The sequence below is a fragment of the Podarcis vaucheri genome (assembly GCF_965113315.1).
Source record: "Podarcis vaucheri genome assembly, chromosome: 1".
Taxonomy (NCBI): Eukaryota; Metazoa; Chordata; class Lepidosauria; order Squamata; family Lacertidae; genus Podarcis; species Podarcis vaucheri.
In genome coordinates this window covers 70,933,797-70,948,757 of record NC_138759.1, presented here as the reverse complement: position 1 = coordinate 70,948,757, position 14,961 = coordinate 70,933,797, and the positions used below count along the sequence as shown (strand labels likewise).

General features: G+C 46.0%; 1 protein-coding gene across 1 annotated transcript; it reads left to right on the top strand.

Moving 5' to 3' along the window:
* The first annotated feature begins 1,677 nt into the window (after positions 1-1,677).
* ADM (adrenomedullin) lies at positions 1,678-4,943 on the top strand. Its single transcript, XM_082216243.1, has 4 exons — positions 1,678-1,825; positions 2,433-2,531; positions 2,800-3,003; positions 3,527-4,943. The coding sequence occupies exons 2-4, from the start codon at positions 2,434-2,436 to the stop codon at positions 3,840-3,842; spliced, it is 618 nt and encodes a 205-aa protein (XP_082072369.1). The 5' UTR covers positions 1,678-1,825; position 2,433; the 3' UTR covers positions 3,843-4,943.
* Positions 4,944-14,961: the final 10,018 nt, after the last annotated feature.

Below are 14,961 nucleotides of genomic sequence, written 5' to 3'. Positions count from 1 at the left end.
CGCACTCCTCTGCCGCAAGTCTTACCTTGCCTGAAGAGCCCCTTCGCTCGCTGCTCAAGAGGCAGGCTTGCTGCTACCTGGAAACAAAAGCTGCAGTTACCTCACAGCACAGCAAAGCTATCAAGAGAGAAAGGTCACATATGCACAAGATGCTAAGACAAGTAGCTGGACGTTAATGGGGATGTGCAAGCTATGCTCAGGAGCACCGCATCTGTTCGCCTCCGCAGACTTTCCAAGCAAAGGCAGGAGAGGCAAAGGAACTCCCTGAGCGCTGCTGGCAAGGGAGGAATCACCTTTCTGCCACTGAGTCATTCGAGCAAGTGAAGGGAAACCTCGATCCTCTCCATCCACACCCCTCTCCCAGACCCAGGACATGCCACGATTGCTATGGCAGGGCAGCGCGACGCGGCGCATCTGTCCGTGCGCGCGTACACCTGCTGGCTCCAGACGCTCACTTTTTCGCAGATATGGCCTGGGGGAGAAGAAAATGCCCCGGGATTTTTTAGAAAATCTATTTTTAGGTCTTTGAGATTTCTTGGCAGTAAAGGCACTCGAAGGAAACTCCCGCGCGGGGAAACGAAAAGAAAACCACACTGCTCAGAGATTTGCGCTGATCTGCAGGCGCCCGGGAGAGAGATCCAACTGGTTCAGTCTGGGCGAGCCGCTCCAAGAAGCCAGGAGGCTACGTGTGCGAGGGAGCGTAAGCTTTGCGGCTGGAGAAAGATCGCACAGAGCAGGAGAGCAGCAGCGGTGAAGAGAAAGCTCCTGTGCAAGGGAGGAATCAGATCGGCGCGGCTGATATCCCGTAAACAAAGTGCTACATGTCCGTCCCATTGCAAAATAGTCACAATAATAATCCTTCCCACTGTTCAGGTGTCTCCCAGTTAAAAAGCAAACTTTGCTTTCTAGTTGAAAGCAAACAAACAACTGATAAATATTTGGCCAGGAGTTTATTCCAGCCTTTACAGTTTGGACGTGTTGGTCTTTCCTCCGAATATGATTACTAAGGACAACCCAAAGCTCTGGGTTAAGATTAGCTGGCTCACTAATCGCGCTTCTTTGATGATAAGGCACGACTGGCTTGGTCGTTTCTCGCCGCCAATTCTGTAACTATAACCACTTCCACCAATATTTTGGTGGATCTTGGCTGTAAACTTCAGCTTGCAGTATAAACATAGTTCGGGAGGGAGAGAGGACCGACAGGGAATAGGTCTACCAAGATTGCTAGCCGTAACTACATGAACCTCCATGTGCAGAGGTACTCTACCTCTGGGTAACCGGGTGCTGGAGGGCAAACAAGTCCGTCGCGCTCATGCCCTGCACAGGGGCGCTTTTTTTTTCCCAGAAGCCCCTGCTGGAAAGGGAGACCAGTTTGACCTTGCTGGTTCGCTCTAGCGGGGCTGACTAAGCTGGAGGCCCAGCACCCGCGCCAAGGCAGCGCGGCAGCTCCGCTAGATTTCGCCGGGGGCACAACTCGTGTCACTCGGGGGCGGCGTATGCCCGTTGACATGCCTGACCCCAGGCGATTCCGCCGAGAAGCGGTGCAAAGTGGCCTCGTTTCCAAGCGTCGCCTGCCCCCCGCGGCCTGACTAATCCGCACCCGAAAGTCATACCTAGCCCCGCCCCCTGCCCCCCCACCTCCCAGGCGCTGCTCTATAAAAGGGCGCAAAGTTGAGCGCTGAGCAGTCAGTAGAAACTTCAGTGGCGCGCAGGGCGGGCTCAGAGCAAAGGAGCTCTTGGGAGGAACTGGGATACCTTTATATTTTGGGGATTTACCGTCCAGTGTGCGCACAGCCGGACTTCAGTGGATTATCTTCGCTATCAGGTCTGCGCTCGTTATCTGGATGGGGAAAGAAGCACGCAAGGAGGGGAGGGGGTCGACAGCAGAGCTGGCAAAGTTTTGCGTCTTTAGCACATGGGGAGGGGAAGTTCGGGTTACAAGTCAGCGGCCCCGCTTTGGAAACTGGAGGGACGGGCGCGGAGTGAAAGGGGTAGCGCTTGAGTTGATCTCCGCGCCGCGCGGCGTGGGGTGGGAGAGGGGGAGAGAGAGCAGCCGGCTTGAGAGAGCGCTGCCTGCCTGCCTCGAAGGGCATGAGAATCAAGGTGTTGTTCGTGACGCGCTGGAGCCTGGGAAAAGGGGAGCTTAGCCTTCACCTTTCTGAGCAAACCGAAAGCTTGACAAATGTGCAGGCGGGAGACGAGGCCCCCTAGGTCGATCCTGCCGTGATGAATGGCTGAGCAAATATTGGACGCGAGCGTCACGAGTCCCCGGTGCTCCGGGACAGGACAGGGCGGCGGAGGGAGGGCAGAAGGAAGGAGCGCCCCTCCCGGGGACCCCTAGTTAGTTGCCCCCCGAGCAAGGCGTTGCGCGTCTCCCCGCCGCCCTTGGAGGAGGAAAAGGCTGCTAACACCCCCTCTTATCTCTCTGGCAGGATGAAAGTGGTTTCCCTCGCCCTATTCTACCTGGGCTCCGTCTCCTTCTTCGGGGTGGAGGCTGCCAAGCTGGACATCGCGTCGGACTTCAAGAGAAAGTAAGTATCCGTCGCCGGAGCTTGTCCCACGGGGGGAGGCAACATCTTCGAGGGCGCGGAGGGAAGCGCAGAGCGGAGGCTTCGGCTGGAGCGGAGGGCGCAAGGCGCTCCGCCCCCGGCGCTCCTCCTCCCCGTGCTCTCGCCGAGACGCCTGCGCTGCAACCTGCCCTCCGAAGGTAGGAGTCCCCTCGGGCGGGCGGGCTTTCTTCCCCCTCAGCGCCCCCTTCCTTCCTTCCCTCTCTCACCGGCCTCCCCTGCCTCTCCTCAGGTGGAGCAGCTGGCGAGCCCGGCGGGACGGGCCGGTGCCACCGCTCACCGTGGCGCAGGCGGCGGCCCTCGGAGACGACGAGCGCCCCGCATACAGTCAGGCGGCGGCGGCAGCAGCAGCAGCAGCAGCCGGTGAGTCCAGGCCGGCGCTCACCGCGGCCCAGGCGGCTGCCGGAGAGAAGAGGCCCGCGCGCAGCCTGGACAGGTAATTATCTGACTATTATTATTCTTCCCTCATGGGGCTATTACTGCTGAGGCGAACGCTGGAAGCAGCTTGTTGGGGGGGGGGCGGGGAGAGTGAGCGGCGCTTTTGCGCGCAGAGGGCTTTTGGCGGGAGAGCGCAGGCTGCGCTGCGGGGAGGGCGCGCAGAGTTCCCGCCGGGGGACGTCCCTTCGGAAGGGGCCCAAAGCGACTGACAGCAGCGCGATGTTAACCATACGTTTGCTGCGCTCGGCGGTTTAGGACTGGAAATAAGCCACGTGGTAGTGGTGGGGAGGGGGGGCGGAAAAAGGAAGAGGAAAATGCCTCGGTCCTTGTGAAATAACCCCTTCTGAGGCGACAAAGCTGCTCTCCCCCCTGCCACTATTTCCGTGGAGCTGCAGCTCCCATGAGCCCCAGTGGGTAAGGGACGATGGGAGCTGTGGTCCCGTCCAGCCAGGCGGCTGCGGTTTCCCGCCTGACCTCGCTGACTCCCGCCGCCTTCTCTCTTCTTGCTTCCTCCGCAACAGCCTTCGCGCGAAGCGCAACCAGGCGACCAACATCCAGGCCTGGAGGGAGATGTGCGGGTTCGGGACGTGCACGGTGCACAACCTCGTGCACATCATTAACCACTACATGGACAAGGAAAAGGACGTCTCCGCCCCTCCCGAGAAATTCGGCCCGCAGGGCTACGGCCGCCGCAGGAGGCGCTCGCTGCTGGACACCGCCGCCGCCGCCGCCGCCGCCGCCTCCTTCCGCGGGAGAAGCACACGGACAGCGTCGTCCCGCCTGCTGGCCTTGCTGCGGGAAGGCGGCTCGGCTGGGGCCCTGGCCCAGCAGCCCTAGCAAGCGAGGGCCGAGACCTGTTGCCCGAGGGGAGCCTTCGGCGCTCGGCAGGCGGGGAAGGGGGTCTCGCCCACCTTCAGGGATCCGGAGGCTACCGGCAGGAACGCGGGCGGGGAAGGCGGGCGGCGGCTGAGCCCGTGCTGCGCCTGGAGGGACGGAAGTGGAATGATGAAACTGTGCCAAAAAAGGACCTTTCCCCTCCCTTGTGTGGTGGTGAGCTTTCGGTGGTGACGGGCTCTTCCCTTCTGCTCCCCATAGACTGTCTCCCCGCTTCCCCTCCTCTTCCCCCTTCACACGGCAGGGAATTGGCGACCCGCAAGCCCCTCTCTGGGCAGGGGCTGCCTGTCTTATACTTGAACGGCCTGGCCAGGCGAAGTGCAATGGACTCGGTGGGCGCGAGCGGCTGAGCAGGAATGAGTGGCTGGGTGGATGTTTGCATGAAAGGAATGCGCCGTATTTAAAGAATTGTCTCCTGTCCTTGTATTCTTTTTAACTACAGAGTTATTTTTATATGTTATATATATATATATATATAACAATATATATATTGTGTATGGGCATTTTTTTTACTCCGTTGTTATTTTTTTTAACATTGAGAATGTCAACCTTCGTCTTCATCCTGGTGGCACCATAACCATTTTTCTTTCTGGCGAGGCACAATGCATTTCCGCGGGAGGGTTGTGGAGGTAGCAAGATTTGTCGTACACAATCTATTTATGAATGATGGTACATTTCATGTTAACGCTCCTATTCTAAACAAATTTTCTGTGAAGTCAGTCCTCTTGGTTTCATTGGGGTTAACTACTAAGCATGCTTAGGACTGCAGCCTTATTGTAAATCTCCAGTTTCGGTTAGAACTGGTATGTGAAAAGTGCCTTTTCTGCAACCACATAGTACAGCATTGGGGTGCAAACTACTTGGGGTTGGGGGCTTGCCCCCTTCTTGTGCCACCTACAGTTTTCATTTTGTCTTGGTTTGTCTGGTTGTCATATTCTTTCCTTGTTTGCCATGGTTTATCACATTCCGGACTGGTAAAAAAATGTATCACTGTTCTCTCCAGGGGCAGCATGTGAAAATAAAATAAACATTATCACACAAAAAGTTCCTGATTGGTGTTTTTAGATAAAACCAGTGAACTTGGCACAGGGGGGAGCCTTGTTATTTACTCAGTTTCCATCTTTAGAATCAGATGGATTTAAAACTGCTAAACAGCAGGTAATTTGTCATTCTCCACCAAGCCAGGACTCTGAGCCAAAATTGCCCCAAATATGTCCAACCTAATAAACATCATAAAGTCATAATAAATGCTTTCAAGTGAAGACTCAGGGCTGTTGAGGCAACTCCAAGGTCTCCAGTCCTTATACATGTTTCAAGTGAAGCTGAAACATGTCAGAGCTTGGATTGATCATCAAGGGTTTTTTCGGTTTTTTTTTTCTTTTTTGCTGCAATTAATCAGAGGAAACAACTGCACTGCTTTCACATTGCACAACAAACAGATTTATAGAGAGAAGGAACATGTTCCAAAAGAAAATGGTCAGGGTAGCTTCCAAGGTTATTTCTGAAGGATTTCCTGGGCCACAGTTCAGGTTGAACCCAGAGGATTATCATGGGCAGAACTCACATTCCTAAAGCCACAGACCAAAAAACAACATGAAACATTCCAACCCTAGTGTCTCGCTGTAAGAGATTTATGTAACCACAGCACCATCTACTGGCAGTACTTAGCCATTACTATTACAGTTCAGTTTCCCAAGCCTGTTAGTGTTGTAAATCATCTGTAGCAGATTGTATTTATGCTTGGTTGTTATGTAGTGATAGTAAACCTCTTTGGAACTAAGTAAATAACCATGATATTAAACCTTTCAGGAATGGGTAAATTTGAGACTGGAAAGGCACTCTTGAGTAATGTGAAAAGATACATTGGACAGCAGTATCTTAAATCCTGGTTGATAACAGCATCGGCCACAATGCTGATTAAGGCTGGGAGTTGTAAATGCTTCAACAAAATACAAACAGAAGTAATTCTATCATTAGCAGAATAGCATCAAAATTGGACTAGCAATAGTCATGAAATAATTTAGTTGCCAATGCTATTTATGAGTTTTGCTAGTAACCCACTTTCCATGTACCATAGCAATTTATTCATCTAGTCCAGTGCTGCTGCTGCTGCTCACTGGCAACAGCTGGTTTCAGGTACAGGTGTTCCACATCACCTTCTACAAAGTAGCTGATCCTTAAATAAAACAAGTGTTGCCAAGGATTGAACCTGGGACCTTCTGTTTGCAAGCTAGTACTTTGCCACTCCCACAAGGTATCTTACTAAAGCTTATTGATTTTTATGTAATTACGGTAACAAACATCCTTATGGCAAGAGATCTAAGAAATGCAGAATGTTTTCCTTTGTTTCTGGCTTTCTTCAATGCCACACTTTTGAAGCTGCAGCTTAAATGCTCGTTTAAGAAGCCAGATACCTTCTTTATTTATGGTCTTTCTAGCTCTTGGTCATGCTACTCTCACTTGAGCATTATTTCCAAGATCAACCAAATAGTTCACACCCATCATGTACTGCAACACAATTCTCATGTACAGTGGTACCTTGGGTTACATACGCTTCAGGTTACAGACTCCGCTAACCCAGAAATAGTGCTTCAGGTTAAGAACTTTGCTTCAGGATAAGAACAGAAATCGTGCTCCAGTGGCGTGGCGGCAGCAGGAGACCCCATTAGCTAAAGTGGTACTTCAGGTTAAGAACAGTTTCAGGTTAAGAACAGACCTCTGGAACGAATGAAGTACTTAACCCGAGGTACCACTGTACAAGAAAGGCAGAGATTAGAGAAGCACTTGATGTTCTTCAAATAGTGTACAAACTATAAATAAAAACACCTATCAAGCGTGATATTCCTCCTAGATAACAACATGCCTTAGGCAAATTTTGAATTACTTCAACCACCCAAGTAGATATGCATAAAGCTTCAGAGGAAATGTACCACCATGTGTTCATTTACATGCACACAATATGTAGGTTACTGGGATTCAAAAAATAAAGTAAACATTATATTCATATGGCTACTTCTTATGCTCTGAGTTTAACTGTCAGCTACATCTGCAGCCTTCAGTTATATATGTCCATGTATGTAGGATGGTAAAGTGTGGTCGTTTCTCTTCATTCCTAATTCCTATTGTAATTATGTTTGCTATTACTGCTGCTAAAACTTCCATAACAACCTGCTTCTGTTCTCTCTCTCTCCCCACCCCAACCCCCTCACACACACACTTCATCAAAGTAGTTACTTGTCATTTTTATTGTTTTCCAACTTTCCATAACTTTCTGGGGGTATTTTTATTCCTTAATGCCTTAGAGTGAGTCTGAGCATGTTCTAGTCCAGGGGTCAGCAGACTTTTTCAGCAGGGGGCCGGTCCACTGTCCCTCAGACCTTGTGGGGGGCGGACTATATTTGGGGGGGGGGAATGAACAAATTCCTATGCCCCACAAAGAATCCAGAGATGCATTTTAAATAAAAGCACACATTCTACTCATGTAAAAACACCAGGCAGGCCCCACAAATAACCCAGAGATGCAGGCGGGATTTAGAAGGCGTTCGGGCCGGATCTGGCCCCCAGGCCCCCATGTTCTAGTCTGTATAAACAGACATGGTTACTTTAAAGTCCAGAACCATTTCTACTATTTCTAATGCTATTACAAAAGGATATGATGATTTTATTATTGCTACTCTGTAATAGTAGCAGTGTTGAAATAACGGTTGAGAATATGAGATGCATCGCTTTGGTTATGTGTTTGAGTATGCATCAAAACATCCCAGCTTTTGTAAGTACATCTAAAGAGGCCCTCATCTCTATTTATTTAGGGATTATCATCTGAAACATAATTATAATTCAAAGTGGTAGTAGCAGCTGGGTTTAGCTTTGCTTGTTTACACACCAGCACCTGCAGATTTTGTGAGAGCAATGTAACATTTCCAAAAATGCTTGAAACATTTTGCCTTATTTGGGTATTCTGAGCTGCTTTCTTGTGAAAAAGAATAGCTAGCAGAAAATGACGGTTTAGAGAGTGGCTTAGGGCAGAATCAGAACCCACCCCCAGTACAAATTAGTTTGCACAATGAAATATGTATCCTACTTTTGGCAGGAAAGTAGGGTATATATATATATATATATATATATATATATATATATATATATATATATATATAATGTGTGTGTGTGTGCTTTCGTAGATTTTCACGGGTACAGGAATGCAGGTTTTGGTGTCTTCAGGTGTCTTCCCGTGTAAGAGTCGGGGTGTCTGTGCGACGTTTCGACGAGGTCTCACTCGTCATCTTCAGGCTGGTGCTTTCGGCTTCTTGTTACTGGAACAGAGCAGAGTCTGGTGTTTGAGTTCCTATAAATACTGTTTGAGGGGTGTGGTGTATAGCCTCCAACGTTCTGGGCAGAGAGGAAGTTCCTAGATTAGTGTGCCTTTTCTTCTTTTGTTCCTTAATTACTTGAGGGATATCTTGGGTGATTTCATGAGTTATATATATATATAACGATTTATCAAAGACAACTTCTGCAGTTGCACAACTAAAACAGCCTAGGTGACCCCAGAGTTTGGAAATATAGTTGAGTGTGGGCATTTAGTTACAAACTGATAGTTACCATTGATACTGACATTCCAGTTACCTGCTTTCGCTTTTATTTACTGTTATGATCCAGGATTCACTTTCTTCAACCAGCACCATCTACTGAAGTTGGAGTAATTGGTGGAACTGCAGAAGATGGTCTGCTCTGAATTCAACACATTTATTCTTCTTAAAGTGGAAACATACTAACCATTGGGCAGAAATAGATATCAGAAGCTTCTTTCCGAGAAACAGCTAATATATGTTGAGTACTTCACGAATAAGACTTTTTTGAAATGGGGTTGGAATTAATAACTATCACAAATGTTTCAATTTCTTGTCATTTTATTTTGTTAGGTAGAAAAAGCATAGAATATCAGGGGTTTTCAGCAACCACAAAATTTGCCTTTCTGCAAAATTAGCATTTGAAAGCAGGTCCTTGTCATTCTGATTTGATTTATCATTCAGGTCCAAATCTGATCTGTTAAATCTGAAGCTCTGTTTAGCCCCTTTGGCTGTAATGGAGAATTTAAAATGGTTGTTATTTTTTTCCTTTTCACATAAGTGGATGAAATTTGCAGGCAACTGAGCCCCTACCTCCAAGCTTACCATCTAGGAGTTTCCATGCAGAGAGTTGTTTTTTGTTTAAGAAAAAAAGCCTCCAACTTTTAAAATTTTCTGATAGAATTGGATTCAGATTGCAGGCATAGTAAGAAGAAGAAGAAGAGTTTGGATTTGATATCCCGCCTTTCACTCCCTTTAAGGAGTCTCAAAGCGGCTAACATTCTCCTTTCCCTTCCTCCCCCACAACAAACACTCTGTGAAGTGAGTGGGGCTGAGAGACTTCAGAGAGGTGTGACTAGCCCAAGGTCACCCAGCAGCTGCATGTGGAGGAGCGGAAACATGAACCCGGTTACGAGACTACCGCTCTAAACCACTACACCACACTGGCTCTCAACCACTTTGGCAGGGATGAGGCTTGTCAAATCTCAGAAAAATAGGTGTAGCAGTTCTCAATAAATAGCAGACTTTGCGGGGGGTGGGGTGGGTTGGAGTGGTAATAGAAATAGCATTCCTGCCCTAAGCTTTTTTTTTTTTTTTGGCTGGGGGCCATCACCTAAAAAGAGCAAAAAAAGAGAATGGACTACAAAATGGTATAGGCATGCACCCACATTCTCATCAGCCATACCATCAATGGGGGGCAGGGAAGCACCTGCACTAGTCATTGCCATGCTCCTAGTGAGAAACTCTTTCGCCACTCCTCTGTTCAAAAGAGGCAGTGGGGTGTAGTGGTTAGAGTGTCGGCCTAGGATAAGGGAGACCAGGGTTCAAATCCTGACTCAGCCATGAAGCTCACTGAGTGACCTTAGGCCAGTCACTGCCTCTCAGTCCAGTCTCCCTCACAGGGCTGTTTTGTTGGACGGGGAAGGGAAGAATCATGTACACCACTTTGAGCTCCTTAGAGAAAAGGTCAGAATAAATGCAACAGATAAATAAAATGTGTGTGTGTGTGTGTGTGTGTGTGTGTGTTGAGTTATGGCATCCATTCAGCATGTTTCAGGTTGCATGTTGGAGAGGCCAAGCCAGGGCAAACAGTGAGCAGGAAGAGCAAACAGTCTCTCGTGTACTGTGATCCCTGGTGCAATGTAAAGGCTATTCCAAAATGCAGTTAAAAACACCAACAACCAGAAAGCAATATTTCATCAGCATGTGCCTTTGGCTGTGCACTACTGGCTGTGAGCTTTCCATTGTTTTACTGCATTACCTATTTCTGTACCAGCAATAAGCAACTACTGGTAGGTGAAGCAGTTGTCTAATGCCAGTAGGCCAAAGACCCATTTTCTGATATTCTTGCAGATCAGAGAGGAAGCCACTAAAAAGCCTCCTGTTGTGGAACTCCAAGCTCCCAAAGCTCTGGCTTTTAATAGTGTCTGATAAGCTGGAAGCTAAGTGGGAGCTTTGTGCCCAGTTTAAGGACAGCATGTGCCTCTGGGCGACAGTTGACATATAAAAATATGCAGTTCACATGCTTCAAAACAAACTAGCAGCATCTGTTCATTAGGGTGCTCCATTTAGAATCGGAATATCGCTTTCCAAAGGACTGTCCTGAACCCAGCAGAGCGCGGGTGCAAAAGGTGGCTACACATTCTACACCAAAGCCTCAGGAACATTACAATTGTTTTAGAAGGGTAGGTGGGAGGAAGGAGGAATTAAGTATATGTTGAAGAGAGGGGCCATTCTTGTCCATCAGCTAAAAAAAATTGCAATCCAACAATGGAGTCAGCTTTCAAACTGGAAGCTGGGTTGTGATGTGCGCTCTCGTTCTTCCTCTCGCTCTCTCTTTCTCACCCCAAGGGGGGGGGGGGAGGGGAAAATGTCCAATTCTTGTAGGTCAATTTACTATTCCTTCATAAAGCTAAAGAATATCTTGTTACCACCAGACGACGTCTGAGACTGAAATAGCATAAAGGCGCACTTCCTGCCCATGTGCACCTTTGGGCTTGTGACTTTATTTGTTGCAATAGCTGAAGGGGCTGTCTAGACATTCCCCAAGGCTGGTTTAGTGATATAGCACTAAACTTGAATCTGAGATTGGTCGGTACGGGTGGAGAGAACCAAAAGGAAGAGAAGCCCAGAAGCCCGCGTGTACGTGTGTGTGTGTGTGTGTGTGTGTGTGTGTGCAGCTGTCATTCCTTTGGACGTGCCATCTGTGCTGATCTCCAGCCTGCCCTTGAACCAACAAGAACCAGCATGGATGTAATTGGTTCCCCTGTGTTGCCTGGAGGATTAGGCACACTGAATCACCGCGTTTAAGCCTTCTAAAAAAGAATCCGTAAAAGGAATTTTAGCTCACCTCGCCCCCCCCTCTAATGGCCTTCCGGAAGATGGCTGAAACCTGTCAAAGGGAGGTTTGGGGGCCATAAATAGTTGCTCCCTTTTTGAAGTGGTTTTAATAGCTGTGGTTAATTTATTTGTGAGGGATGCTGTGTTTTTGTTTTTAAACTGTTTTCTCTATGCTGTTTTAGTGTTTTGTGGCTGCTTTATGGCATGCAATGCTATTGTCGAATTGATGTTAAGCTTGTCATGGTTTTAACTTATGAATTTAGGCTCCTTAGACTCATTGAGGAAAGATAGCTTATAAATGCTTTAAAGGAATAAATATATACCCAGCTTCTCTTTTATACTGCCCAACCGAATAGTTGTTGTCAGGCTTCACTTGGGCACTAACTATGCACTAAAACTAGCACTATTTGGACCCTTTAGCAGACAGCTTTACCCCATATATTTCTCACAGCATCCTCATGTCAAAATTAGCAAACTACTAATAAAACATGCAAAAAAGGCAAGATATAACTTTAAGACATCAACATTAAGAATACGTGGCCACAAACTAACTGCAATTAGCCTGACAAGCTTTCCAAACTAGTATTTAGATGACATCTGAAGGCAGCCCTGTTTAGGGAAGCTTTTAATGTTTAACAGACCACTGTATTTTAATACTTTGCTGGAAGCCACCCAGAATGGCTGGGGAAACCCAGCCAGATGGGTGGGGTATAAATAATATATTATTATTAATATTACTATTTATTTCACCATTTTAAATTCTGCACCATCTCTGCTGTCTCTTCCACATGTCAGCTTTGATAAATTTCTGAAAACCTTTCAGCTTAAGTATCTCAAAAGCAGAGCATATGATCACGTGATGCTATGTTGTCTTAAATTAGAAATGTTGCTGGTCACAGCCAACAAAGGTGCTTCCTGTCAGTTGAGGAAGAGCCACATAAATCCTACCTTGCTTATCAGAGCTGACTTTGACAACTGTGGTATGGTATGGTATGAAAGGCCATATTACTGGAATCAGATACCATACCATATTACTGGAATCAGATTTCTCATACCACAAATATACTTTCTCATTACAAAAGTAACCAAGAGGAGAACACTAGTGAACATTCTGGCATATGTACAGATGTTCCTGGATCAATTTCCAAAAGACAGCATGTCTCAATTAAAATAAATAATGGCAACAGCTCATAAATAGTTTTCTTCTATTGCCTACACCATTGGAATTGGTTAAAATTGCTCTTGCAAATGCATGTGATCAAAACATCCAGAACAGAACACATAACTAACACTGTCTAGCTCTAAATCAGCTGTGTTTATTGTATTAAAAGGTTTTATAGGGTTTTTATTCTCCAAATATTTTTAGAAGAGGTTTTTTTCCCCTTTTCAGAAAGTGATTTAGCTTTGAAGTATTTTCAACTTTCTAAGTGCTCAGATCCTGGAACAGGGTCATATGTCCCGAAGTGAGGAAAAAGAGCATAGTTATTTCATAAACTGGAAGATCTCTGTTATGTAAAAATCTTTTCAAACACTCCATCCTTTGGTAGTATTATGGACGCCAAGTATTCCAAAAGATGACGGTAATTAATACCAGGACACCGCTAACAGAATCATATATTGATTGATTAGACATGGTCACAATTGCTTGGCATTGTTTTGGCAATTTGTTGTAGGCTGTATATTCTCAACATTAATTGTTTTTGCTATGTGTGCAATCACTTGCATTAATTAAAAAAAGAGAAGGGTGTTGTTTTTCATCTATTTTGTATTTTTATGAAAAACAGTTGGTTTCTACCCATTTACTGAAAATCAGATTTCTCAGCATTGGTATAGAAATATAGTGAGTAAGTTCAGTTGAGCCCCTGTATTCAAATCAGAACTGCACACATATAAAGGGAAGTGAGAACTCTGAAGCAGAAAATAACGTGCTATAATATTAAAAGGTTACTTTTTTAAAGCAAGGGCCTAAAAGACCACTGATGTATTTTCTTATTACTTAATAATGGACAGCAGAATTTTTATTGAAGAACAATCATACTTGTAGAATATTCCCATTAAAATTGGGCTCCAAAATCATTGGAGCTTAAGAATGCTCAGATTTCTGAGGGTTGTAACTGGCTTCTTGGTATCATCTTCAGTTTTATAGAACGTAGTTAAGTTATTTATATAAATGGATTTCTATCCAGTCCTCAATAAGAACAAGAACTCTGATTCAAAAGTAAAAATAAAATAAAATAAAATTTGAACATACTAAATTTTGTATTTCTAGTTGGCTTAGATGTGTCTGCTGCCAAACGGAACTCTGCTCAAGTGCTTGCTTACCTCTTCCCTCCCCATTCCTTTTTCCTTTTGTGTTGTGTATATTATAGTGTGAGCCTGCAGATAGGGACTGACTAATCTTTTACCAAGCATAGGGCTGGCAAAGCCCCTTGTTCTGCAGTTCCCAAATGCCGGACAGCGTGCTGACAGTCAGGTGTTTGGAAAGTGCTGTGCAAGGGTGTGCCAAGCCACCTGACAATGATCTGATGACAAAATGACTTCAGGTGATTGACAAGTGGGTTGTCCTTCCCACCTGTCAAAGTTGGCTCACATGGGTAAGGACAGATAGGAATCTGGCCCACAAATCCAAAAAGGATTCCCCACCTCTGTTTTACCCTATGTACAATACTTAAAAGGTTTTAAGTGCTTTATATGGGCAATATTCAACTAATTTATACTTTGAGTAGACTGACTGAAAAAGTAATTCATTGATTTCATCTGATTTATTCTGAGTAGGAGGACTACCACTGTATATCACCCTAAGAAGTATTCATCATAACTTTGGCACACCACTTGTGAACATCATTTAAAGCGCAATAATTTAAGTATGCCTCTTCAGCTACAAAATGGGGTGATTACTGCTGGGTGCTGTCAAGGATCTGAGACAATAATGAGCAGGGGAGACTTAATGAGAACAAGATATAGGAACACCTGCATTTACAGCTCTCCTTAACATTACCAGGCTGGCACTTGAGAGGGCAACATTGATTCATTTCTGTGGAGTAATGCACCCTTGAAAATTGAACATTATTTTATGGAAAGGCATTATACTGAAAATGAAGAGATGATAAACTTTAATACAGTCACAATGCAACAGAAATAAGCCATTCACTGCTCTGCAACTTTATGGGATGCAGAAACAACACCTCATATTATATGGTAGTATTATACATCCCACATAGGGGCAGATGGAGCTCATTAACCTGGGAAGATAGCTCCTCTAGGAGAAGGAAAACTCTGATCCTAAAACTCTGCTGCCTTGTGGGATATATCTGAGAGAAGCAAAAGTGAAGGAGAAACCCTACACAAATCTGGAGTGGAGTCCCTAAAACAGTTGGGTGGTGCCTTGTAAGCCTCCTTCCTGCAACTCCTGCACAGTTTGACTTGACCCTTGGAGGCACACTCCACTGTCTCTCAAGACAGACGGATGCCAACAACAAAAGTATGTCCCACACAAATGTACATTTAGGGCATGCTATATGCCATTGGTCACCTTTCCTTTGACATCTCTTGTGTCTTTTAGGGGTAAAGGGAAGTGCTGACCTTCTGTTTTGTGAAGCCCAAATCCACCAAGAGATTGGTAAAAAGTGGGCTGGGCATTTAAAAATTATGGACTA